At 40.1% G+C, this 27,949-nt stretch overlaps 1 protein-coding gene across 1 annotated transcript in view; it reads left to right on the top strand.

Annotated features, from left to right (window-relative positions):
* Positions 1 to 27,949, top strand: part of Hmg20a (high mobility group 20A) — a 74,294-nt gene that overhangs the window by 31,081 nt on the left and 15,264 nt on the right. The window contains exons 2-4 of the mRNA XM_050119463.1: positions 14,310 to 14,402; positions 22,184 to 22,331; positions 25,493 to 25,705. Coding sequence (XP_049975420.1) covers positions 14,314 to 14,402; positions 22,184 to 22,331; positions 25,493 to 25,705 — 450 coding nt within the window. The 5' untranslated portion in view covers positions 14,310 to 14,313. The remainder of the gene's footprint in view (positions 1 to 14,309; positions 14,403 to 22,183; positions 22,332 to 25,492; positions 25,706 to 27,949) is intronic.

Below are 27,949 nucleotides of genomic sequence, written 5' to 3'. Positions count from 1 at the left end.
GCTTATGAACACACAGATGTAGTATAGCCAGCTACAGATACTGACACACATTTTAAATTCCTATTTAAAATAAAATTTCTACAAGCTGATTATTTGCTCAAATTGAAACAAAACTTAAAATCTAAAGTTCAGTGGGGTATAGAGAGAAGGGTGAATGAGCAAAAATATGGAATGATAAAAGCACAGAAACCTAGGTGGTATGTCCCCCACCCCCAACAGGATGAGAACCCAGGGAGGACGCTTCTTAGGGACAGATTTGGGGGGTTATTACCAAAAAAAAAAAAAAAACACACAACTGGGTGGTGGCTGCACACACCTTTAATCCTGGCACTTGGGAAGCAGAGGCAAGCAGATCTCTGTGAGTTTGAAGTGAGCCTGATCAACAGAATGAATTCCAGGACTACACAGAAAAACCCTGTCTGAGAGAGGGAAAAAAACCCACTGACTGATTGGCCTTTGGGCAGGTCTGTGGGGAATTTTCTTGATTGTTCATTGAGGAAGGAAGACCCACCATGAATGTGGGCACCACCATTTAATGGGCTAGTACTTGAGCTGGGTAAGAAGAGTCAGGAAGCTTAACTGAGCATAGGAGGCAAGTACGGATCTCTCTTGACTGGATATTATGCTATGACCTGGAATTATAAGCCAGATGGACCCTGCCTCTCTTATGTTGCTTTTAGTTAGATTATTTTATCAAAGCAACAGAAATTGTGGGGTGTGGAGGAATCCCTGGGTGAATGAAGTCCTGAGTGAATGTATGTTGTTGAGATGGTCATAGTCAGTCAAATACCATAGCATCATATCCGTGGGGAAAATGGTCAGTCAGCCAGCGCCCCTTCAGGTTAAAGCTCAAAGGGATGGCAAAGCCTTCCTCTGATTCATGCACTGATGTTGATAGTATGTGCAGAAAGTGTCCACCATAGCTTTCACCCTCACCCCCATTGTATAACCTGAAGACTGCGCCCCTACAGAGACTACTGCCAGGAATAACCAAACCAGCCTCCTTGTTCAGCTGTATGCAATAAGTCCTTCTCCATGTTCAGTTGTGTATAATAAACATGCTTGCTTCCAGGTGCTAGAGAGCCCAGTCCACCTGATTCTATCTGTATTGTGTCTGTCCTTTCTTTCATTCCCTCACCTTCTCCAGTCAGGTCAAGTGCCTGGAAGAACCATACAAGGACTAGGCGATAAATGAAATTAGAACAGTGGTTGATAGGAAAAGTATGTTTTAGAAGGTTTGGTTAAATGATTTGTCAAGGGGATGGGCCCATTTAAATTTATAGTGACAAGAAAGTCAGTCTGAAAGTTCCTAAGAAAACCACTAGATGATCCAGCTTTACTACTACCTCTGGGTATACCTGAAGGAACCTAAGCCAACAAACCCCAGAGACTCTTACAGGCCCCGTTTATTGTGATTCCTTTCACAGTCAGTCCATCAATAGGTCAATGGATAAGGAAAATGTGATACACATACACACAAAGTAAATTTTTACTTCACCTTAAAGAATGAATTATGCATTTTCAGGAAAATAGAACTGGAGATCATATAGCAGTGTAAGCCAGATCAGAAAGACATCACATTTTCTCATATACAGAATTTATATTTAAAAAGGAAATGATATACGGGACATGAAAACTGAAGGGGGTTATATAAGGAGGGGACTAATGAGAAGGAAGGGGAAACAAATATCACATGATTTCATTCATGTGGGATCTAAAAATAGACATGAACGCAAAAATGGGATAGTGGCAGTGGAGGCAGAGAGTAATGGAGAGGTAAATATAACTAGTTTGCATGGATGTACGTGTTTACTAATATAATGAAACTTGTTGCTTTGTGTACTAAGTTTTAATTTTTTTTCCTATTGAGAAGAAAATTTCTTCCATCCTTGCCCAACACTGTAGTGACATTCTGCTTTATTTTAGCTACTTTAGATATATAGTAGTGTCTTCTTTTAATTACTGATCTATTGTGTAGTCTCTTTTACAAATGCTTATTTAATTTATATCTTTTATTTTAGATTGACTTACTTGTCTTTTGATTTGTAGACATTCTATATTCTAGATATGAATCTTTACTGAATATGTTTATTACAGATGTAACTTCAGTCTATAACGTATCTCGCCCTCCTTTTCACGGGAACTTTTGAAGAATAGACATTTTTAACTTTAGTAAACTCCTGTTACTTTTCCTTTTTGTGGCTTGTTGCCTTCTTTTGAAAGGAATTTTTGCCTAGCCCAAGGTCATAAAGATATTTGTACATTAAATAAATAAATTATATTTGTACAGTAAACTAGTCTTAACTAATTAGATGATGTGTATTTTCAATAGTTCATATGCCCAAAAGGTGATAATACATATAATTGTACTATTTTCTTCTCTAACTTCTTACATTTTTGGCATTAGCTGTGAACAAGTAGGTAATTGCACTGAATTGGGAATGTGTTAACTGTGAGGGTATCAATTAGGATGGGATAGATTATTGCTAATCATAATAAACAATCACAAAAATGTCAATCACTTCCCCTCCTCTCTCTTTTTTGCTATTTTTCCAAAGATGGTCAACAAGGGTTTGTGCTGTTTGGATCATGTAGGCCACCACTGAAATCCACTTTCATGGTGATTGTGTACTAGGAGGGCGGCAGCATGACAAAATGCTGTGGGCCGGGCCGGTTTCTGCCCACAGGCATCAGCATCCCTGGAGCTGGAATGAAAGGTGGCTGTGAGCCTCAGCTTAGGAGTCGGGAGAGAACGCAGGTCCTGTGGAAGAGCAGACTGTGTTCTTAACTTATGAACCATCTCCAGCCCAATAAATAAAACTTTAAAGGAGGAATTTTAATTGTGTGCATATATATTTGTGATGTGGTTTGGTTTGATTTGGGTGAAGCAGGGACTTGATATGTAGCTTGAGGTGACCTGAAACTTTAAATCTTCCTGCCTCTGTGTCCTATGCATGTTCATATTTCTAAATGTATTTTCGTGTTGAATATGAAGGTAAATTTTAATTTAAACAAAAAACAAAAATTAGTTTGGAACTAGGGATTTAGCTCAGTTAGTAGCATATTTGCCTAGCATGTATGAAGCCCTGGCTTTGCACTCCAACACTATAAACTAATCATGGTGGTACACACTTATAATGTGAAATATTAATGCATATTTACCAACCTCAGCTATATTATAATTTTCAAAATTAAATATTTTAAGCAAATGCATTGTCCTGGCTGGTTTTTCATAATTAGTTGTTTGGTTTTTTTTTAACTCCAAATTTTGACTCTTGGTTATAGTATGCTTTACATTTCTCCCTGCAATAGGCTTCCAGGTCAGGAAACTGCTAGTGAGCCACACCTGTTGTGGACTGTGATTCAAAGACATAACGTTTACTAGATACAATGTACTGACTATAGTTTTTCTCTGAGGAAGCACTGTTTTCTGGTTTGTTTGGTGTTTTTTTTTTTTTCATTGTTTGAGAATTTTATATTTGCATTTTGGTCAAATCCACTAAAAAAAAAAAAACAGGATAGGGCTGGAGAGATGGCTCAGAGGTTAAGAGAACTGACTGCTGTTCCGAAGGTCCTGAGTTCAATTCCCAGCAACCACATGATAACTCACACCCATCTATAATGAGATCTGGTGCCCAGAACACTATATACATAATAAATAAAATTTTAAAAAGTTAAAAAAAAAAACAGGATAATTTCAGTATATTTTCACTAGGGAGTTGAAAGGAAGAGGCTCAGAAGTTCAAGAGCTTATTAAGTACATAGAGTTAAAGACTAGTCTGCATGCACTGTTAGGTGTGACCACATCTCCATAAATGAATAGTCTCCAATTGTGATGGTAGTGTTGATCTTTCAATTTGTTGTTGAGTCAGGGTTCCTTCCTGGCACCCTATTGGCCTTGAACTCACAGCAGTCAGTCTGCTTTAGCCCCCTGTGTGCTAGGATTACAGGCACCTTACCTGACTTTCCACTTTTATGAAAATAACAACAGTATTTCTGAAAATTAGAACATTAAAAGACTGAAAATTAATTATTCATGATTCTGCCACCTTCTAATTTAACTTGTTTAGAACATTCTGGAGCTTGTTTTGATCTTTTTTTCTTATGTATGTTTATAATATACTTCCTCATAAATATTTCATTGACGACACTGTAGCAGTTAAAAAGTAGCTTTTGTGTTCTTGTCTGCAGAACATATGAACTATTTTTATTTCATTTTTACAACATCCCTTTGAGGAAAATGACCCATTTTACATTTGGGGGTGTGGGGTGCAGCAGTCCTCCGGAAATCCTCTCTGTGGGACTGCAGTAGATTTCAATTTATGACAAAAGGAAATGCTAACACAAGTAAATGTGTTTTCGTATAGAGAGAAGAGCTAGACAAACCATTCTGCTGCCTCCAGTCCTTTGGGTTCTGGTTAGACAACTCCAAAAATACATATTCTGGCAGATTTTAGTAAATACAGAAATTATGAAGACTCTTGGAGTGACCAAATTAGAGTTGTTATTCATTTGTTAAAGCTAATGTGGTTTTAGTCTTTTGCCTTAAATCCATCGCTTACAAACCAGAGAGGTTTCTCTCTGTGTGAAAAGTAAGACCTCAGAGCAGGCAAACCAATATTCTAAATGCTTTCAACACATCAAATTTGAATTTGTGGCTGTTTAGTCACTTGTCTTCTTTGGAATTTAGAAGCAGAAGTAATGGAGGGTGTTTCTACCTGTTTAAACTATTAAGCACATTGCACTTGGGCCTGTTTGCTTTTGAAGAAAACCATTTTATTGTAATGCTAGTGAACACAGTACTGTTGCGTCCTTGTTGCTAAATTCATTTGTTTTTCTATCTTTTGGTTGAGGACATCCGTATTACCCAATGTCCTTCGGAGTGTTTTTTAGATTGTTGTTTTCTTTTGTGACAGGGTTTTACATTTCCCAGGCCAGCTCAAAACTCAGTGTTGCCAAGAATGACCTTGAACTTCTGCTCCTCCTGCAGCTATTCCTAAATGCTGGGATTACAGACATAAACCACCGTGCACTTTTTATGAAGTGGCTGAGATTAAACCAAGTGGTTCATGCATGCTGGACAGCTGAGCTATATCCCGGGCCGAATTGGCTTTTGAAACAGTAAAAGATTTAGGATTTTTTGCCTATGAAAGAAACATTTTCCCACCTCTCCATTTCAGCTGTTTCAGTGCTGCAGAGATGAGCCTGCAAATGTGGGTAAGACAGAAGATGGAGGAGTCTGTTTCTTGCACCTAGAGCTTTGTCTCAAGTTCCTTACTGGGACCTACGTGTTGTTTCTGCTTTCTTGTGTTGCCTTCCTAAAATCCCAGCCTTGAGCCAGTGTTTTAGTGTTATCTACCTGATCGCGAGACTGGATTTCTCAATAGCTAAGTGCTCCAGGCTAACTATTCATTGTCAGACAGTTTGTTCAGCTGTTCTTTGTCTCCTTCAGCTCTCCAGTGCACGGATAAATGCTCAGTGATAATTGAAGGTCACCTCAGCTGTTTAACTTAGTCATTGGATTCATCTCTATCTCTGTATCTTATCCCTGTTAGGCTCGCGTGCTTAAATATATACCTTTCCACACATCAGCCGCTACCACCTTTCCACATACTTTTTAGCTGTTTGCCTGTCTCTAAATTGTGAAGTATCACTATAAAAGGATGTGAGCTTGTTGTACTACCAACAAGGGTGACCTTGAATTTCTAATCTACCTATCTCCACCTCCCAAATTTGAGATTACACTCCTGTGCCAGTGTGTCAGTTTACGCGTGATAAATACAAGACCAGGCCTCCATGCATGCTAAGTAAGCAGTGTGTCAACTGAGCTACATCCCTGCTGTCACATGGCCTTTTTACTGCTATAGTATACCAGGAAATGAGGAAGGTACTCCACACTAAGGAAGGAATGCCAAGTTTTATGGGATTACTGTGGGTCCAAGTTGGTCTTGGTCATTTACTTCCTTGTTTACTGCTAATAAAAGCAGTATTTAGATAGGATATATAGGTAGGGCAGTTTGAGACCAACAGACACCATAAAACAGCCAGACAAATGGATCATGACCTCCAAAGACAATACCATGTTGTAAAATGATAAGTTTTGCTTTGGCAGAGGAAAGTGGTGTTTTTATTTTTCCTGTTAGCACAGTGCCTTACATAAAACTGATAAAAATACTGCTTCCTTTCCTTCCATGGGGATTTTTTTCCTTCCAATCCATTTTGTGTCTTAATAGTAACAGGGTTCCACCAAAGGGGGTTCACGATCGTGTACAGGAATCACCTGTCTAGAAAGAAACAGAGTGTGGAGTTTCTTTTTATTATGTAGTACCTTCGTAGTTTTTTTTTTTTTTTAGAAAATACTTGATTCCGGCTGGAGAGATGGCTCAGAGGTGAAGAGCATTGACTCTTCTTCCAAAGGTCCTGAGTTCAATTCCCAGCAACCACATGGTGGCTCACAACCATCTGTAATGGGGTCTGGTGCCCTCTTCTGGCCTGCAGGCATACACACAGACAGAATATTGCATACAAAATAAATAAATAAATAAATAAATAAATAAATAAATAAGAAAATACTTGATTCCTAAATTGGCAAAACTATTATTTCCTAAGCATCCTAAACAAGATGGCAGCTTTAGTTATGTTTCTACCTCTGGCTTCTTTTCCTTCTTGGTTTTGAAGAACAGCATTTCTAGCCTGAGAGAGACTGCACACTGTAAAATACTGTAAAGCAGAGCCGCCCACTTTGGCAGCAAACACAGTCTGGATCCCACAGGAAATAGAAGCAACACAGGCTTGTTGAAAATGCGTGAGCTACAGGCATTGTAGTAGATGGCAGCTGAGTTGTTTCTTTTGTAGCAAAATACCTGTCTTCCTTCAAAAAACTTACAAGTAGTATATTTTCAGTACAGCGTACTCTTAATTATTAATCAGATCAGCAGACCACGGTTAATATTTACATAGGTCACGGTTTATAGATTTTATTCCTAATTGTTTTTTTTTTTTTTTTTTTACTGCCATGCTGGTTCCGCCTTTGCAATATACATCAAGAATCTAACTACTTCACACCTACACTAGTATTTCTTTCTAAGCCTCCATTACCCTTCTGGTTCTTACAGAAGCTTCCTACATGATCTCTACCCCTTTTCTTCTCCACCTACCCACAGCCAATATGATCCTATAAAAATATTAGATCTCATGCCTTACTTAGAGTAACTTCCTTCCTCAGAATAAAAGCCAAAATTCCTTAATATAAGCTTCAGAGCTTGGTGCTGTGGCTAGCTCTCAAACTACTGATTTTTGCTGCTGACTCAGTCCAGCTCTGGTTGCCACCACCTTTAGCTGCACTGAATGGTCCTTTGCAGTAGTTGTCCATCGGTTTGACCTGCTCCTTCTTCACATACCTCACATAGTTTCCCTTTGTGTTTTTTTAATTCTTTCCCTCAAAGAATACCACACTGAAGGTTTCTTAGCTTCTGTGTATAAAATACCCCTTTCCAAGAGCCTCTTTATTAAGTGTTTCTCACTATGTAACACCATTCATTTTACTCAGTAGTTCTGGTCTGTCTTCCCCAGTATTCTGTGAATAAATGATTTGGTTTCCTGCCATCTTTTCCTTAGGCTAGACTTCCATCATTCTTTAAGTCAGTAATGGTCCTAGGAGCCTAAGCTGAAATTCTAGAAATAGGAGCCCTATTTTCTATCTGTTCTACCCAGCCATCATCTTTCTGTTATTTTGGTTTGGTTTGGGTTTTGTTTTTCAAAACAAGAGTTTCTCTGTGTAGCAGCCCTGGCTGTCCTGGAACTGACTTTGTAGACCAGGCTGGCCTCAAACTCACAGAAATTCACCTGCCTCTGAGTGCTGGGATTAAAAGTGCACTACTACGCCCAGCTTAGTTTTTTAATTTTTTGAGGCAAGATCACATTGTATAGCTCAAACTCATTATATAGCTGAGATTGTCCTTGAACTATTGATCCTACAGTGCCACCTCCCAATTTCTCAGAAGGAAAGTGTGTGTTTTAAATCTCTGGTGGTTTTTGTTTTGTTTTACTGGTTTGTGGGTGTTGTGCCTGTTCACCGTGTTTATGTGGTATTTGGTGCCCACAGAGGCCAGAAGAGGGTGTCAGAGGCTCTGGTACTGAATTACAGAAATTGTAAGCTGTGGTGGTGTGGGTACTAGAAATTGAACCTGGGTCCTCTGCAAACCCCTGAGCCATCTCTCCAGCACACACACCCCACACCAGGTTTTTGTTTGTTTTGTATCAAGTCAAGTCCTCAAATTTGTGATTGTCTTGCCTCAGCCCCTCAAGTACTGGGGTTAGCATGTCCTCCACACCTAACTATGCCATCTCTCTCTTTATTCTTTTTTTCTCTTTTTCTCTTTATAACTAAGGGCCTTTGATATGCTAGGCAAATCCTCAGCTACTGAGGTCCAAGACCAGCTGTGCCCATACTGATTGTCTCCCTATACCTCAGCCGTTCCAGGTTACCTGGTTCTATCTTTTTTCTTCTCTTCCCCATTTAAAACCCAAACAAAAGAGTTTTTTTACTGGATTTCATTTAACTGAACCCCAGTTAACTGCCAAGTGGGATTAGCAATGTTCTCGTCCCCACTGTAAAACATACTGATTAATGCCTACAGCCTACTGAATGTTCCTAGCTAAGTGCTCACAGCTGGTAGATGATGCTCTAGCAAGCCTTTGTACTTTCACTTCTACTTTAATGTGTGTGCATAGCAAAGTCAGTTGTATTTATGACCAATCTGGTTATATGCCAAAAAATATATAAATAATGTAATTGTTAAATATATAATACAGTATTTTTTTAGATGAATGAACTCTACTTTTTTAGGCAGCTTTAGGCTCACAGAAAAAATGAGGCAAGTAGAATTCTATGTACTCACTAACCCCACACACACATCATCCACAGCCAACCCCACTGTTAACATCCTGCTCAGAATGATACATTTGTTGCAATCAGTCCCAAATTGTCACATCACCATAATTCACATCAAGGTTTACTTTTGGTGGTATACATTCTGTGATTGTTGACAGATGTAGAATGATATCTTTCCCTCCCACTGAATTACTGTTCAGGACAGTCTCAATTCCCTGAAAATCCTCTGCATTCATTTGGTGTGGTGTTCCCCACACCAAATTCTGGCACCAACTACTTATTTTTACTTCCTAGCATATCAGATAGGTAGACTCATGCAGTATGTATGTAGCCTTTTCATATTGATGTCTTTTACTTAGTAATATGTATTGTTTTTTCCCCACCTTGTTATGACTTACTAGCTCATTCTTTTTTTTCTTTTCTTTTCTTTTAGTTTTTTGAAACAGGCCCTAGCTGTCCTGGAACTCACTTTGTAGACCAAGCTGGCCTTGAACTCACAGAGATCCACCCCTACTTCTGCCTCCTGAGTACTGAGATTAAAGGTACCGCCACCATGTCCAGTCTCATTCTTTATATTACTGAATAACATACCATTGTCTGGTTACACCACACTTTATTTACCAATTGAAGGGTATTTTGATTATATCCAGACTTGGCAGCTATGAATAAAATTACTGTAAATACCGATGGCTAACAAGTTTTGTATGAACATAATTTTTAATTCAGTTAGTCAAATACCAAAGATCATGAATGTAGGATCATACAGTAAGAGTATATTTCCTTTTGTAAGAAACTTAAATTTTCTTCCAAGTCTACCATTTTTGCATTCCCAATAATAATGGAGGAGACTAATCTTGCTCCTTGTCCTTGTCAGCACTTAATTTAGTCAGTGTTTTGGACTGTGACCTCTAATAGTAGTTTTAATTTGCAGTTGATTAATGACATATGACATTGCATATCATATGTACTTATTTGACATCTGTCTATCTTCTTTGATAAGGTTCTATTCTGCCTGTTTTGGTTCATTTTTAAATTGTTCTTTTATTAACTTTTTGGTGTTTTTACAATGTGTTTTATATAAATATTTCTCTCAGTTTAAAACCTGCTTTTCATTCCTTTGACATTTTATTTTTCAGAGCAAACATTTTTAATCTGAAATTATTATTAGTTACTTCAGCTTCCTTTTGATTGCTGTTAGCGTGGTTTACTTTTATCTACCCCCTTTCCTTTTATATATGTCTTTTTATTTAAAGTGGGTTTTTTTGCAGGTGGTACAGAGTTGAGGAGTTTTTTTTATTTGTTATTTTACAGGAGGGGTGTGGATGTAGATACACATGTACCACAATACAGATGGAGAGGTCACAGGACAACTTTTGAAGTTTGCTCCTTCCATTAGGCAGAGTCTCTCATTGTTTCTGCCACCCTGCATACTCCTGGTTAACTGCCAGTAAATAAGCTTAAGCTTCCAGAGAGTTCTACTGTCTCCATTTCCCATCCATCTTCCTGTGGGAATGCTGGGATTATAGATGCACACCACTGGATCTAACTTCAGGTGCTTGTGTTCACATTGTGTGTGTGGAGGTCAGAACAACCTTCAGGGGTTGAATCTGTCTTTCACCATGGCTTCTAGGATTAAACTCATGTCATCAGAGTTGCTTGGCAAGCACTGTTACCTGCCAAGCCTCTCCCATGTCCAAGAACATTTTAAAAACTTCATCCAATTTCCTTTTTTGTTGCCCTTCATTAACCAAAGCTACATTCCTCTTGCTATTGTTTGTGGTGTGTGCCTGTTTGCATGTGTGTATAAGTGGCTATACATATGTGTATGCATGAATGAAGAAGCCTAAAGTTGAATTTAGGTAGCTTGCTCCTCTTTTTTTTTTTTTTTTTTTTTTTAATTGAGACTGTCTCTCAGTTGAACCAGATCTCACTGTTTCAGCTAGTTTTAGCTTCACCTTGCCCCAGGAGTCTGTCTCATCCTCCCAACTACCACATCTGCTAGATTTTTACATAGATCCTCATTCTTTGTGGGGAAAATGCTATATCCACTGAGCTATAAAAAGACAAAGAAATAGACAGGCATGGTGGCACACACCTTTAATCCCAGCACTCAGGAGGCAGAGGCAGGCAGATCTCTGTGAGTTCGAGGCCAGCCTGGTCTACAAGAGCTAGTTCCAGGGCAGACTCTAAAACTACAACAAAACCAAAAAAAGAAAAAAGAAAGAAAGAAAGAAAGGAAAGAAATCTTAAATTAGTTCTTAGCTAAGTGAGTAGTTAGTATAGAGAGAGTTTTTAGGCTTCCAAAGCTAAGATACAGACTTAGTTCAAAGCATAAACCTCGAAATAATAGGAGTTTTTAGGACTATAGCCAGATTCGGGTAGGTCCCTCTGCCAGGAAGTATCTTGCATGATATTTATGTAAACTGCAGCAAAGAAGCAAATTCGTGTATTTGCTTTGCCTTTGTACACAATTCCTTCTCCTTCCAGAGTAGCATTCATTAAATTTCTTAAATGCCTTGCATGGGATTTTAAAGCTCACTGTGACCTCTGTACTGGTCCATTATCAGGCACAGATGATGCACTTAAAGGGCTTTTGGCATCCAGTGACTTAGTAGCTGTGACTCGCTTTGAATCACCCCTCCCTGATGGACTAGATGAGAGCTCGTTCCCATGGGACCCGAGCATGTTCTTGAGAATCATTTTATTTTCCAACTTACTGAACTACTTTAGAGCCTCTGGGTTTCACTGGGCTTTTCTTCATTTCCTTCTTTTGTTGATCTTGGCCCCTTTATCTTCCACCCACTTTATTACTCATTTCTTAGGGACCTGACTGCTCAGTAACACTAAGAAAATGTATCTGAAGCCATATGGGTTGAGTAATACAAACTTAAGAGTGTGGGGGGAAAAGAAGAAATGTGTGTTCTCTGAACTTCCTTTGTTTATGTGCTCTGTTTATATGTTGTTAAGGTTGTGTTATCCAGCTGTCTCTCTACATTTCAAAAAATGACTAAAGATATCTGGTGAACACTCTTAAGAGGGCCATGTTGACATAGTGAACGAAAAAAAACACTTCATTTGTTCCCTACCAAATAATGTCTCTCCTTTTGAGATGAGGGAGCAATGCCAAAAGCTTCAGATGCCCAGTTTCAAGGTTCTTGAGAGGCCAGTGACTTCTAGGGACACTTATAGGAATAAATCAACCAAGTCCTTGTTAGGTTGGAGGCTATGTGACTGGTTCTTCAGTACAGTCTGTGGTATCTATCTTGTTGTGGGGAAGGAATCAGGTACAATTGCGTTAGTAACCCCGAAAGCCCATGCTCTCATCTGGTCTTATATAATATGAATTAAAATGTAAGTACATTTGAGTTAGAATCACTCTAATAAACAAATGGAATTCTATAGTACTTGTCAGAGCCATTCTACTGTAAGTACCTTGTCTTGAAGAAACTGAAAATGGTTCTTAGGCCTTCCTGCACATCACATGAATGAATGCCTCCCTCAGCCTTCTAGACTCTGTATGCCATAATTCATAAGATAAATGCAGAGAAGCTTTTTTGTCACATTCAACTATTTATGGATCTTAGTCTCCTAAATAATAAATTTAGAACTGAAATTAAGTAAGAGCAAGAAATGAAGCGTCAGTTTTAGTATTTGGGAAGTAAACTGCTCCACTGAACATTAAGAATGCTGGTCGGTGTCCCCTGCAGTTTCTGCCTATTTCCCCCAGTGGGATGAACACCGGCTCACTATGGCTGCTGTGGTCGCCTTTAATCGCCCCTCACTAGAGCCCCTTAACAGCAGCACTGAGAGGACTGCCAAGGGCCTCCTCGGTGAATTCGCATCATTTACTTCTCAATTCGCCCACTGATTGAGGCCTTCTCTCTTGAGTGCTTCGCAGTTCCACTTAAGTGGCTGATGTTTGGGGTCACTATTGAATGTTTTGTGTGAATATCACTTTCATGATGAATTGGCTGCTGCTGCTTTTAGCTGTATGGGGTGAAGGCCTTGGTGGTAAACCTTGAAAGGGAAAAATCCTTCTCTGTAGAGATATGCTAAATGAAATTACTCTCTTTATCACTTTGTCCTTTTATCCTTGCAGTAGGATAACCTCAGGTTCCTGTGATTTATTTGTTTTCTTCAATTAAGCGGAGCTGTTTCCTGCACCAGGTGCACACTATTTATGTTGTGGGTTACGACAGTGAAGTGCTGCACGGCTCTGACCTGGAAGTGTGGTTTCTTTGACTCAGAACCACATCAGTATGCCTTCCATCCTCTACTTCCTTTGCACTATTTCCTTTTTTAAGGGCTTGGTTTGTCACCATTTGATCCAAGCATGATTCATGTGGGATTAAGAGCTGGTAATGTTGTAACAACAATACTGTATATATAGCAATACTCAGAACACTTGCTGTCTTAGCCTTTCTCTGTCTGTGAAGTACGCTCAGCTCAATCCCTCTCAACAACTCCGGAAGTTAAGTCAGTACCTTCATCTCTCTGCTGCTGAAACGTTAGCTAAAAGTGGTTGATCAAAATATCTTGCTCAAGGTTTTTGGTGATTGTGGGTCACACCACCTAAAAATATCCACAAAACAAAGACTTGTGAAGGACTGAGGAGATGGTGAAGCTGGTAAAAGTACCTGCTGTGCAGGCTTCACAGTGGAAGGAGAGCCCCTGGCCTCTACGTGCAAACCGTCTCACATGTGTCACGCACACAATAACAATAAATAAAAAGTTGCTTTACTTTCTTAAAGAACACTTTGGAGGATGAATAAAAAGTTTTCCAAAGCATGCCCTGCTTGTTAAAACTGGACTTGTTTTTATTTGTGTGCTTGTTAAAACTGGATTTGTTTTTATTTGTTTCTGTGTGTGGTGTATGTATGTGTGGGGTATACACATGTATGTGCTTGTACACATCCATGCATGCATGCAGAGACCAGAGAAGATCATCAGATGTCCTATTCTATCACTTCCCTACATAATCCCTTAAGATAGGGCTTCTCCCTGAACCTGCAACTCACTATTTCAGCTAGTCCGGCTGACCAGTAAGCCCCGTGACTCTCCTGCTTGCCCCCTCTCCCAGCACTGGGTTTGTAGGCACTCTGCAGGGCCGTACCTAAGCGCATGTGAGCATTGAGGATTAAACTCGGTCCTCTTGCTTGCACACCTGCCAGTCTTACCTACCCACTAAGCCCCCAACTTGTTTTTAAGTCTGGTTAGTTGATAAAGACTGCGGTTAAAAGCCCATTAACCACGGAGTTTAAATTGATGTGTCCAAGTCAAGAAAACAAACATTTAGGTCAGTTTCTATTCTGTTTCTGATGTACTGAAGCTAAGAAAGGCAGGTCTTTAAATTAGTGGAACTTGGACCAGAAGTAATTAAGCCATTAATTTCTTTATGATTATCTCTTCCTCTCAGGGAGATGGAAAGCTTGATGACTAGCTCTACCCTGCCGCCCCTCTTTGCAGATGAAGACGGCTCCAAGGAGAGTAATGATCTGGCTGCAACTGGGTAAGCAGCTAGCTGCTTTGGGACATTGGACTTCTGCAGAGGCTTCAAAACAGTTTCTGACAAAGTATGAGGTGCTAACGAGGCAGTTTTATACCATAAGAGTAGAAGATGCATTTGTTGGGCCTTTCAAAGAGAGCCATTATAACCCGCTTTGTAATGTGCTTTCAGCCTTCTTCCAGTGCTCTGAGCCTGGTAGACCTGGTACAGGGAATACTCTAAAATTCAAATGTATTTTCTTTGTAAACTGCCGCAGTTATTAAATTTTTTTCCCCAGAGATTAGACTTGTGTGTGGTTTGTACATGCATGTGGGATATGCACTAGTTTTTTGTCTAGGGAGTTAACTAGCAAGCCCCAGTGCAGCCTCTGCTTCCTTCAGTGCTGGGGCTGCAGGTATGCACAGGGCTATTCCCAGTGTTTGCATGGGTGCTGGGATCCAAACACTGCCTCAAGCGCTCTTTCCACTGAGCCCTACCTTCAGCCCAACTTCTAGCTTTTTAATATGGTTCTTTGTTCATGATGCTTAGAAACTGGGGCAGGATAGGTGGCTCAGTGCTCAAGAGCACTGGCTCTTCTTCCAGAACCCCTAGGTTCAGTTCCCAGAACCCACATTCCTAGCTCAACAACCTTCTGCAACTCCAGTTCCAGGGGATCTGATGCCTCAGAGGGCCTCGTGTGCATATGGTACAGACAGAGGCAAACACACACACACAACCACCCATACACATAAAAATAAGTAAGTTTTTAATTAAAAAAAAAAAAAGATGTTTTGACACTTTAACCAACTTCTTGTTTCTTGGTGTAGGAGGTTCTTCTTTTTATGTGATGCTTTCATTGGTCAAAGAAGGAAGCTGCCTTGGCCTTTTGATAGGGCAGAACTTAGATAGGTGGGGAAAACAGAACTGGATGCTGGGAGGAAGAAGGCAGGCAGGGAGAGCCGCCATGAAGTCACCAGAGTCAGATATGCTGAATCTTTCCCTGTAAGCCACGACCTCGTGGTTCTACACAGATTATTAGAAATGGGTTGAATCAAGATGTAAGAATTAGCCAAGAAGAGGCTAGATATAATGGGCCAGGCAGTAATCTAATTAATACAATTTCCGTGTGGTTATTTCGGGTATAAGCTAGCCGGGCGGGACGGAACAAAGGGCCCGCTCTCCTTTATACTACAGTTTCTTCCATCCCTTTTCCATGGAATCATTGAACAAACCTATAAAGGAATTCAGAGAGAAGTTTACAGCAAACAGCAGCACCTACCTCTTGCCTTAAAATTCTCTGGTACACTTGAGAGGCGGGTTTTGTTTTGTTTTGATTTGGATTTTTTGGCTTTGGGGGTTTGTTTGTTTTTTGTTTGACTGGTTGATTTGGTTTTTTGAGAAGGGTCTTTCTATGTAACTGTGGCTGTTCTGAACTTGCTCTGTAGACCAGGCTGTCCTCTAATTCAGATCCACCTGCCTCTTTCTCCTAAGTGCTGGGATTAAAGGCATGTGCCACCATTCCTGATATTTAGAAGCCAAAGAAGAAATATATTCACTAGTACATTCAAGTACTAGCTAATCCCAAAGATGAGTTATTTCTATAGTCTTTATTTAAAAAATAACTCATTATATAATTCTGTTTTCTCTCCTCACATTCATTTCTCAACCTCATTAATATCTCTGCCTTTTGACCTCACTGCTTACATAAAATTGTTCTCCTAGACTTTTCTAAAGGCTGCCTAGTTACTAGATTAGTAACCATTAGTTCATTCAGGAAAAGAGTTCAGTGTGGCCAGGCAAGGTGGCCCACACCTTTAAGGTCAGCATTAGAAGCCAGAGGCAGGCTGATCTCTGTGACTTGATCTTGTGAGTTCAAGTCCAGCAAGGGCTACATATGAACTCCTGTCTCAAAGCAACATTTTTTCCAGTTGTATACCTGAGAGTGTTCCAAGCTGTCCTGGAACTCACTCTGTAGACCATGCTATCCTCAAACTTGAGGCACTCCTTCTGTCTGTGCCTCCTGAATGCTAGAATTACAGGCATGGGCCACCTCTTCATCCTTTTTGTTTGGTTTAGTTTGGTTTGGTTTGGTTTTGGTTTTTAGTTTTTCGAGACAGGGTTTCTCTGTCTTAACAACTCTGGCTGTCCTGGAACTCACTCTGTAGACCAGGGTGACCTCGAACTCACAGAGATCCTCTTGCCTCTGCCTCCCAAGTGCTGGGATTAAAGGTGTGTGCCACCATGCCTATCTGTTTCTTCATCCTTTTATAGCTCAAATTCTGACAGAAAAATGGGACAGTACATAGGATAAGTCAGCAGAACACTAGCCATGTGACTAGGAAGTATGGATTGAGAGATAATGTAGGAAGGAGGGACTAGGAAGATTTAGGGGAGCAGTTAGACAGTGACCAAGAAAGCATTTAATGAGGATGTGATTTGAGTAATGTGCTGTCTCCCCAAAAGAAGTCAGGTCACTCGCATGTAATTATTATCTAAGCAAGATTTTTGTGGGCAGAGGAAGCAATCAAGTCAAAAGCCTAGAAGTGAGGATGTTTCTTACTTTGCAGAAAAAGCTAGAAAGGCAGTGTGACTACAGCAGCCGATTAAAGGATGAGGGGAAGCAGAGGGCCCTATGAGTGCTTCTTTTGTGTGCCAGTGAATTGCCTAGAGACCTTATTAAAATGCAGGTTCTGATTTAGAAAATCTAAGGTGAGGCAGAGATTCTGTTCCTAACAAGCTCGCAGGTAATGCTATAGATGCTGACAGGCCTGTACTCTGAGTAGGAGGGGCTGGATGCTTCACTCTAAACACTGGAGGGTTTGAAGAAAATGATAAGATCTGACTGACTTCTTAATAATCTGACCGTTGTACTCCAGTGGGGCGAAGGGAGCAAGGAGACATGATAACCTGAAGGACATCACTCATAGCCTTGACAAGAACATTTTTGGTGAGATTGTGAAAGAGAAAAAAAAAAATTCCTCATTGGAGTGTATTTCTAAGATGTGGGAATGGAGTTAGTGAGAAGTGTAGAATTCTAGATGTAGTTTGATAGTAGGCCAAACAGGATTTGACTGCACAGTAAGATGAGCAATGTAAAAAGGGAGGACAAAGACAGTTTCAAAACTTTGGCATCGCTAGCTGGAAAGATGGCATCACCTCTCACTTAGGAAGGAAACTTGGTCAGGAAACAATAAAATCGAGGTGCTTGTTAGAGCTCTAAGCTGGGATGTCAATCAGGAGGTGTCATACCAGTTTTTGATGTTTCAGGCATTTTAGACTAAAGAGAAAAGTTTGAGATCATCGGTATCTAGCTAGAATTACCACCATGAGACTAGATAAAAATCACCAAAGGACCGAGCACTGTACAGAGAAGGAAGGGGGGAAACCCCTAAAGAGCCTGAGCTCTGGGAGTCTCCAGCATCTAGAAGACAGACAGGGGAGCAACAGTAAGCCAAAATCACAGTGAGAGCTGAGAGGCAGCAGAATACAGACACACAGGGGGCAAGAAACTAATGGCTGTCCCAGATCCTTCTGGTAGATTGGATGACGACTGAGAAATGGCATGGATTTCGCAAGATATTTACTGCTGGCCTAGATAAGAACTGTGTACTTGCGTCCCTTCTGAAATGCCTTTAAAAGAGGATGGGAGAAAATTGAATTTGCAAGTATGACCTGCTCTTTCTAGGGCATTTGAAGTTGAGGGCAGGAACAAATGAAGACCTTCACCAGAAGCTGGATAGAAACTGTGTTTTCCTTTTATTTCCTTTTGCTTTAAGAATTAGACAAGCACGCTTTTAACAGAGTATACCAGTCCTGTAAAGAGAACTGGTGATGTCAGACGGGGCAGAATTGCTGAAAATCTGCCCTTGAGTAGCCAGGGGACTGAGATCAAGGGTGGAAGTGGAAGGGTTGTTGCTTTAGCTAGGAGCATGTACAGTGGGCTCCTGTGACTACTCCCTCCAGATACCTGCCTATGTCTGTCAGGAATTTGTAGGGTTGCTATTCTTTCTGATTTGCATATTTTGCTGGAAGAAAAATGTTTGAAATTTAGGAAGTACTAAACCAGTGACAGTTGAAATGAATGATAGGGAAAGCAGGAGTAGCCTAAACAGCCAGATTAATTAAAATATTTGAAAAGTTATGCCTGCTAAGATCAAACTAGATCTCAGGATCACTTCTTATGGGACTTATTTTTGTGTATGAATGATTTGACTACATGTATGTCAGTGCACCATAAGCATACGTGGTGCCTGGGGAGATGGTTGTTAGCCACTGTGTTGGTGCTGGTAATTGAACCTGGGTCCTTGATCAAGCACAGGTGCTCTAAACCACTGGACCATTTCTCCTACCCTAGGGGCACTGCATTTTAAAGAACATGGTTAATGTTGGCTTTATAGCTACTTTTTAAATATACACTTATTAAAGGACCTCAACAATCTAGAAGCCTCCTATATAAAGTCATTGGTATGTCTCCTAGAAAATATCAGAAAAGATCATTCTTTTCATCTACAGTAAAGTATGCATCTGCTTTTCTTCATTGTTCCATCCACTGTAATCTGATATTTGTTTCCATAGTTCCATTGAAATTATATTCCCCTAAAGCTGCATAACCTGCAGGGATCCAAATTTAACAGAATGTTTTTAGCATGTCTGTTTATTTTTGTTTTTGCTTTTTTTTTAACAGTGTCTTACTTGGTAGCCTGGTTGACTTGGAACTGTTTATAATATAGACCAGGCTGGCCTTGAACTCACAGAGATCCTCTTGCCTCTGCCTCCCAAGTGCTGGGATTAAAAGCATTCCCTACCTCACCCAGCTAGCCTGTCTTATTTGTCCTTAATGCCTTTTTTTCTTAGTTACTGCCCTTTCTTCCTTAAAGTCTCCCTGTCCTTTCTCTTGTAGCATTCTCCTAATTCTTGATTCTCCTTTCCCAATATTTCTAACACTTGCTTTTAAATTGCTATTATTTTGACTGTGCTCTGTGAGTCCTTTCTTCTCAGTGCCTTTCTGGAGAATTCCCAGCAATTGTTCCCCTGGATGCTGCCTTGCAGCTCTTGTACCATCTTTTATCATTCTTTCATACATTACTTCCCAACCACAGTTTCCCCTCCCTCCTTTCCTTCCTGCCCCCTCTCCACTCCTCCATTTCCCTTAAGCAGGCTTATTAAGAGATATTAAGCGAACATGGCATAACAAATTACAATAAACCGGGCGGTGGTGGCGCACACCCTTAATCCCAGCACTCGGGAGGCAGAGGCAGGCGGATCTCTGTGAGTTCGAGGCCAGCCTGGTCTACAAGAGCTAGTTCCAGGACAGGAAAAAAAAAACTACGGAGAAACCCTGTCTCAAAATCAAAAAAAAAAAAAAACAAGTTACAATAAGACTAGACACAAACCCTCATGTCAAGGCTGGGCAAGGCAACCCAGTAGGATAAAAAAGATCCCAAGAGCAAAAGATTTGTAGACACCCCCCCCACACACACTCCCACAGTTAGGAGTCCCACAGGAACACCACGCTACACAATCATAACATATATGCAGAGGACCTAACTCAGACCTATACAGGCTTCATAATTGTCATTTCAGTCTCTGTGGGCCCCTATGAACCCATGCTTAGTTGATTCAGTGGGCCATGGGCCATGTTCTCCTGGTGCCCTCCATCCCCTCTGACTCCTACAATCCTTCCTTTCCCTTTTCTGTGGGGTTCCCCAAGTTCCACCTAATGTTTGGCTGTGGGTCTCTGTATCTGCTCTTATCAGTTGCTAGATGGAGCCTCACTGATGATGATTAGGGTAGGCTCCAGTCTTTGAGTATAGCAGAATATCATTAGGAATCATTTCGTTGATTTATTTATTTACTTGGCCAATTGTGTTTGATTCTGTCCTAGGTCACTGAGCCATCCAGGCAGTGTCAGGCATGGGCTCCCTCTCGTGGTGTAGGCCTCTAAATTGGACCAGTCATTGGTTGGCCACTCCCACAAGTTCTATGCCACCATTACCCCATTATGTCTTGTAGGGCAGACAAACTATAGGTTGAAGGAAGATTTTATGGCTGGGTTGATGTCCCAGTCCCTTTGCTGGAAACCTTGCCTGATTACAGAAGATGGCCAGCTCAGGCTCTGTATCTCAGGACATATTTCCCAGTTGTCCATAGGGTATTTCCACTGATTATGCTGTAAGAATTTCATGTTCATCATCTCATCTGTGTGTCTTCTCATCCATACATCCTATTCTGCCCGTGATAATAGTAAGTTCCCAATCACCTGCTGGAAACCTGGGAATTACCTTGGACTCTTGCTTTTCCTTCACTGTTCATGATCATACATTCATTAAGTTCTCTCCAATCTCCACCTTTTGTGTCTCTTAGCTCTTGCTCCTCTGTCCTTTGTCCTGCTTGTGTTTAAACGCCTTCATGTGTTGCATAGCTCTTAACTGGACCCTTTGTTCTCTTAGACCTTGTTCTTTCTGCATAGGATGATGATGTTTACCTGATTTGTGCCTATAAGCGGAGACTGCTTGTGTGTTCCGGCTCCCCAGACCCAAATAATCACACAGAAACTATATTAATTACAAACTGTTTGGCCAGTAGCTTATATATATTTCTAGCTAGCTCTTACACCTTAAGTTAACCCATTTCTATTAATCTGTGTATCACCACGAGGCTGTGGCCTCTTTATTGGTAAGGTTCTGGCTGGTGTCTAGCATCTTTTTCCTTCGGTAGCTACATGGTGTCTCCTTGACTCCACCTGCTTTCTCTCTATATTTCTGTTCAGATTTCCTGCCTGGCTTTACTCTACTTAAGCCATTGGCCGAAACAGCTTCTTTAATGACCAATGGGAATAAAACATTCATAGCATACAGAGGGGAATCCCACATCGGGTGCCTATTCATCTTTCAAGATCTTACTTAGCAGCCTCTACACATACAGAAAACTTATCTGACCCTCTCCAGTGCCTCTTATGACATTTTCTCTAAACATTTATTACAGTATTTACATTGCATTATGATTATTGTTGATTATAGAGTGTGTACTCTTTCAGAGTAATAATCAAATATTCATCTATTATCCATTTTCCTGCCTCTCTTACCTTTCCAGTATCCCTCTTAAAAAATTAAATAAACAACTTACTAGCACATGCAAGTCTTAGATTCATCTGTCATCTCTCTGTACCCTCCTTGTCTGTTTCTTAGAAGAACTCAGTAGCAGTGTATTATTGGAAGGAGAATAGTTACCTGCCTAATTAACATTTATACTTAGGCTATGGCTATTGCTCAGAACAGAAGCCTTGTATAGCATTTGTGAGGCTCTGGGCTTGATTTCCAATATTTCACAAAAAAAATTATATTTAAACGTGTTGTACCAGATAGTCAAATGATCTAATTGTTACTCAATCTATAATCTAAGAAATTATCACCTCTATTATATTCCATAAGAGTTATTCCTGTGCTCTTTAAGGAATGGCTCTTTTATGATAAGGATCAAAGTACCTACACAATCCCTATTCTTGCTCATCTGGTCCATTAGGAAATACATGAAAGGTAACATATAAAAGCCAAACTCTGTTGCATGCTCAGAGCTAAAACATGAAGTCTATGTTGGAAGGAAGGGTCATTGTTTTGGACAGAGATTAGAGTTGGTTTTATTAGGAAATGTCTACAGAAACATTATATTTCATACAGATTGTGGTGTTGGAAGTAATTCAAGCACTAACATGTGCTTTTGGTGGCAGGAAAATTTGTGTTCAGCCTGATGAGAGAAACGTTTGCTGCCTTCCGTACCAAACTTACATACTTCTACCTGTTGCTCAGGTTAACACACCCCGAGGGTCCATATAGCAGTGCAGCCACATCATCCACCAACAACCCAGAATTTGTGGAGGATCTCTCCCAGGGCCAGATGCTTCAGAGTGAGTCTTCCAATGCTGCAGAAGGCAATGAGCAGAGACATGAAGATGAGGTAAGCTAAAATTCTCCTGTCATAGCAAGGCAGTGGTGGTGCACGCCTTTAATCCCAGCACTCGGGAGACAGAGGCAGGTGGATCTCTGTGAGTTTGAGGCCAGCTTGGTCTTTAAGAACTAGTTCCAGGGCTGAAGAAATGGCTCAATGGTTAAAAGCGCTGCTGCTCTTTCAGAGGACCTGGGTTCAATTCCCAGTACCCACATGACAGCTCACAACTGTCTGAAAATCCAGTTCCAGGGGATCTGACACCTTCACACCAATGCACATAAAATAAAGATAAATAAATCATAAAATTAAAAAAAAAAAAAAAAGAACTAGTTCCAGGACAGAAAGCTACACAGAGAAGAAACCCTGTCTCAAAAAACCAAAAAAGGAAAAAAGAAGAAGAAAAATTTTCTGTCACTGTCCTCTGGGGCTTCCAAGGCAACAGGCATATAAGGAGTTGTTGAATGAAGTGATTGCCACTTCACTTCTTAGTTTCCTGGACTGACACTTGCCCAGTTTTCTCATACCTGTCTCTAGTTATACCTAGAGGCATATCAATGGTTTTAATGGTACAGTTACAAGTAGAGTCTACTAGCTGGGCGGTGGTGGTGTAGGCCTTTAATCCCAGCACTCAGGAGGCAGAAGCAGGCGGATTTCTGTGAGTTCAAAGCCAGCCTGGTCTACAAGAGCTAGTTCCAGGACAGGCGCCAAAGCTACAGAGAAACCCTGTTTCGAAAAAGAAAAAAAAACAAATAGAGTCTCTTTATCCTCAATCTAACTAAATGTAACTGCCTCTTATGGAATGTTCCACAGTGCTCAAGAGTTGTTGTGTTATTTTTATTTTTATTTATTGATGTTATTGCTGTTTTGATATAAGGTCCAGGGCACCCAAGCTGCAGGGTGGTAATGCAGATGTACCCACCGTGCTCAGTCTTGACAAATATTTGTTTTTTGAATTAATTAATTCATTAGGTAGCTACTGAGAGGTCTTCATGCTCTTGTTCATGGCTATACTCTGCTCACAAGCCCTGGCAGCACAAAGTTGTGTGAACCAAAGGATTCAGACCACTTAATGACTCCTTCTTCCCCTCAAAGGGTCCATCTTTCTCTAAATCACACAAAGATTCAGTATGGGCATGAGCAGTCATGTCCTTGTTGGACCTCCAGACTTCCTCATAGATGACTGATCACGTTTCACTGTTTTGATTTTAAGACCAAAAAAAAAAAAGCATCATTAATTTTTTCTTTTATATGAAAAGACTAGTTTGTTCATTTACCCGTTAGCATTCTTAAAGATAATGAATGCTAGCAGCTCTCCATTGACTTGTTACGTATTCGTTGTGGGTGTGTGTTGGGGAGTGTTTGATACACGATAAATAAAAACTCAGGGACAGATATTGCGGTTCAACCTGAAGATCCGAAAAGCAAAACAGCTAGCCACTGGCTCTTATTTAACTCGACCTCAGTCTGTATTGGCGATCCTACCTCCAGAAATCTCAGAATGAGACTGTGTCTAAGAGCTGTCTCCTCCTGTTTTATAGTCCTCTCTAGTTCTAGGATTAAAGGTGTTCACCATTACCTTCTAGTTTCCATGGCAAACTAGTATGGCTACTGGGATTAAAGGTATGTACTATTGCTGCCAGGTCTATAAGGCTACCCAGTGTGGCCATTTTACTTTTCTAATCCTCAGGCAAGTTTTATTTATGAAAATACAAGTGAAATGTCACTACAGGTGTTTGTGTGGCTGTATAGTGCTGGGGATTCGTGCTAAGCACATTTCCATTGAGCTGTACATCTCTAGGCTCCTTAGTAGCTTCATGTTCCTAGGTTTCCAAAAACATAAAACAAAAACTGGAAATCTAATCTGTAATACACTATTTGCCAAATGGAGGGCCATCACTATTCACATCTGTTTGAAAAAGTGCAGTAAAACAGTAAATAGATGCTTTTGTTATTGTTTTTAATCTTGTTTACCTTTTTCTTCTCTGAAATAAGAATTCTATAACCGTGGTACATTAACTGATAGACTATGTTTGTTAGATTATGGAGCAAAAGCATGATATGCTTAGGTCTCATTCAGAAGGCTAAGAAAAAAGGCTATGGTAAAATATCAGTGACAATGTAGTATTTTTTTAAGCATCTTAAAAGTTGATTTGATCTGTATATAAAGACTTCTAACTTAAGGAACAAATCATTAGGTTGAAGAATTTGTCTTCATTTTATATGTTACTGATAGTTTCATGATACCTAAATATTAATTTAAATATCTATATGCTCTTTGCTATGGGAAATTAACTGGTCTTTAGTATCAGTGAAGAACACTTTTGTGAATTATTTTTAATCTCCATGCAGCAGCTCTTCTTGCACTTGGTGCATGTGACATCTTATTCTAGTTTCCTGTCACAGTGTCTGCTTTTGTGGCACAGTGCATGTGTGTGCTGCTGAATTTCTCATGTGGAAATCCCTGTTAGGAACTGTAAAGGAAGGCCAAAGCTTGCATGATCGTGGTATCCTATTCTCATCTTCTGGGACTGGCACCAAAATAGCCCTTTATACACACCAAGGGTGGTGATGCATCCTAGAATCCCAGCACTCAAGAGGCTGAGGCAGGGGATCACCATGAATTTGCAGTTACCCTGACATACATAGTGAGTTTGAGGCCATCTTGTGCTACCTATAGAAACCCTGTTTCCAAAAATAAAATTTAATAGCGCTCTATTTCCCTAGTTTGCAGCACAATGCCTTAGAGCAGTGGTTCTCACTCTTCCTAATACTGCAGCCTTTAGCACAGCTCCTCATGTCATGTGACCTCAACCATAAAATTATTTTCATTGTTATTTCATAACTGTAATTTTGCTACTGTTATGAATCATAATGTAAGCATCTGATATGCAACCCCTGTGTAAGGGTCCTTTGACTTCCAGAGGGGTTTCGACCCACAGATTGAGAACTGCTGCCTGAAAGGGTCTGCAGTTGAAATATCTGAAGCTCTTTTCATAGTGTTGTAGTCTTTTGTACCTGACTGGTCTGGGAGCTTTGATTTTCCAGGGCCTCATGGGAAGATGCAACTCGAATTCTCTTTTGATATTGGTGTTTGTTATTATTGTTGATGGGTTACTTGAGTGATTATTGTTTTGTTTTGTTTTTGTTTTTCATTTTGCGTTGTTTTATAGCAAAGAAGTAAACGTGGAGGTTGGTCCAAAGGGAGAAAAAGAAAGAAACCTCTCCGAGACAGCAATGCACCCAAATCCCCCCTTACAGGATATGTTCGATTCATGAACGAGCGTAGAGAACAGCTTCGAGCAAAGAGACCAGAGGTCCCGTTTCCAGAAATCACAAGGATGTTGGGCAATGAGTGGAGTAAACTGCCTCCTGAGGAGAAACAGGTGATGGTTCTTGCTTCTGGCCCTTGGCTTGTTTTGATTATATCTCAAAAATGATTTGGAGCCTGGAAAGATGGCTCAATGATTGTGCTCACTCACTGTTCCTCTAGAGAATTGGAGTTCATTTTCCAGATCCCATGTCAGATGGCTGACAACTGCCTGTAGCTTCAGTTTCCAACTGATCAGACACCCTCTTTTGGCCTCAAAGGCACCTACATAGGTGTGACATATGTTCATACATTGGGGGGGGGGGGGACATAGTACGATATAAATATTTTTTAAAATATTTCTATCAGAAAAGCCAAGAGGGTGGACAGTTGATTCTTTAGTTGTGTCACAGTGCCCTGGGGACTGAGGCAGAACCATCAGGGCTACAGAATAAATTTAAGGCTAGCTTAGCTAGGGACCATCTTAAACTAAAGAAAAGTACGAAAAGGGTTTGAGTGGTAACTTAGAGCAGAGCACTTGACCACCTTATGTGGGTTCTCGGTTCAATCTCCAGTGCTGCAAAAGGAACATGAGAAAAGGCTCTATAAGGAAGATGTTGAGATGTTGTGGCAGTTGACCAGTGCCACATCTTGGAGATTTCAGATTGCTGGCCTTGTGCACTGGAGTTGAGAGCATGTGCCCTAAAATCTGTGTCTGCAGTTCAGAACAAGGCCTTTGCAAATGTAATTAACTAAGGAGAGGTCAAACTGGCTCAGATTGGCTCTGATCCAATAACATGTTCACAGAAGGAGAGAAAAAAGACAGGCGCCCATGGAGGGTCATATAAAGAGGGAGACAGAAACAGGAATTATGTTTCTATATGGAAACAGAGAAAGCACCAGAAACTCGATGGGGAAGGAAAAGAAGACCATAATAGCAGGGTCCATGTAGTTCCTCTCTCTGGCACAGTGAGTAGACGCTGTCCCAAGAGTTGTTGGAGGTTTATGAGTGGCAAGGACTCTAGAATCCACCCCCAACCAAAGCAGCTACATTTTATTTGATGAGTATACTGAGTTCACAGAAGAATGTTTTGAAAAGTGGTTCAATATTAAAAAATTAAGAAATCTATCAAAGTAATGTATTCTATTGAGCTAAATGAAAGTCATGAATAAAAATAAGGGAAAAATCATTTGCCAAAATTCTTCAATTCACATAAGAATTTTATTTAAGAAAAAGATCTTATTGCTTTACCAATTGTTTTAACTAGAGTTCTAGCAAATTTAACCACAACAGAAAATAAAGCAGAACTACTTGATCACTCTCCTCTAAGACAGAAACTAACCGTGTTGCCAAACTAAAACAAGTCTCTTCGTCAGAGAGATTGAAAGGAATTAAGCACAAGATAGCCATGCACTGGGTGAAAGGCTACTGCAGCAGAGGGATGATGGTAACTGGGGCTGACGGGCTTTGCAGTAAAAGCCCCCGCTTCCTGGCATCTGAAACATCTATATTTCTTTTATGCCTTAAATTCTTTTGTGGCTTGCACTCTTTAAAATGGATTCCAGAAAGACTAAAACTAAATTGAAAAATATATCTTGGAAATTAATTGAATTCAAAATTTTCAAAGAGATAAGATTAAATTTCAATTTGAAGCTTTGTGTTTGTGGTAGGCAAGCTGACAGCAGTTTATAACAAGGAGGTCATCGGATGCCTTGCCAGTTTATTATTTTCCTTTTTATCTTTATTTCAAAGTTAATGCATGCTCAAGTTTTATTTTTTGTGGTAGTAGTAAGTGTATAAACAGAAAGCAGAAATAACAGTGGTTCTCTAATGATAACCACTGTTGGCTGTTTAGGAAAGCTTTTATATGTGTTTGGTCAACTTTATTTTGAAGTAATTTCAAATGCACAAAAAGTTAAAAACATGAAAATAGTACAAGAGCATCCAAAAACCCTAAAACAGCTTCTCTTGCTAACAAAAAGAAAAGAAAGGTATCCCCTTAGACATAATATCTATAGATAAGTTTCACTTTTTCTAATCTCTATCATTATGTTTACAAAATGGTAATTTTTCCAATTCCAACATTCCACACTCAGTTACCAGTTGGTCCTCAACTTTCTGATCTATAGAGGGGCCTTGTTCCCTCCTCTTGAACAGTTGCCTGTATTCTGTTTGTTATTGGTATGATCAGAAATAATTCATATCATAAAGTTTATTTATGATATAATGTCTTTTTCAGCAGTTTATAATTTATTACCATTCTTAATTTATTTGTTCCTTAAATTGTCCCAGATTTAGCCAACCCCTTATATCTGCGGG

This window comes from Alexandromys fortis, unplaced genomic scaffold (genome assembly GCF_014885135.2).
Source record: "Alexandromys fortis isolate MF-2015 unplaced genomic scaffold, M_Fortis_MF-2015_v1.1 scaffold_167, whole genome shotgun sequence".
NCBI classification, from domain to species: Eukaryota; Metazoa; Chordata; class Mammalia; order Rodentia; family Cricetidae; genus Alexandromys; species Alexandromys fortis.
The sequence above is the reverse complement of the archived record's forward strand: the minus strand, read 5'-3'. Positions and strand labels throughout refer to the sequence as shown.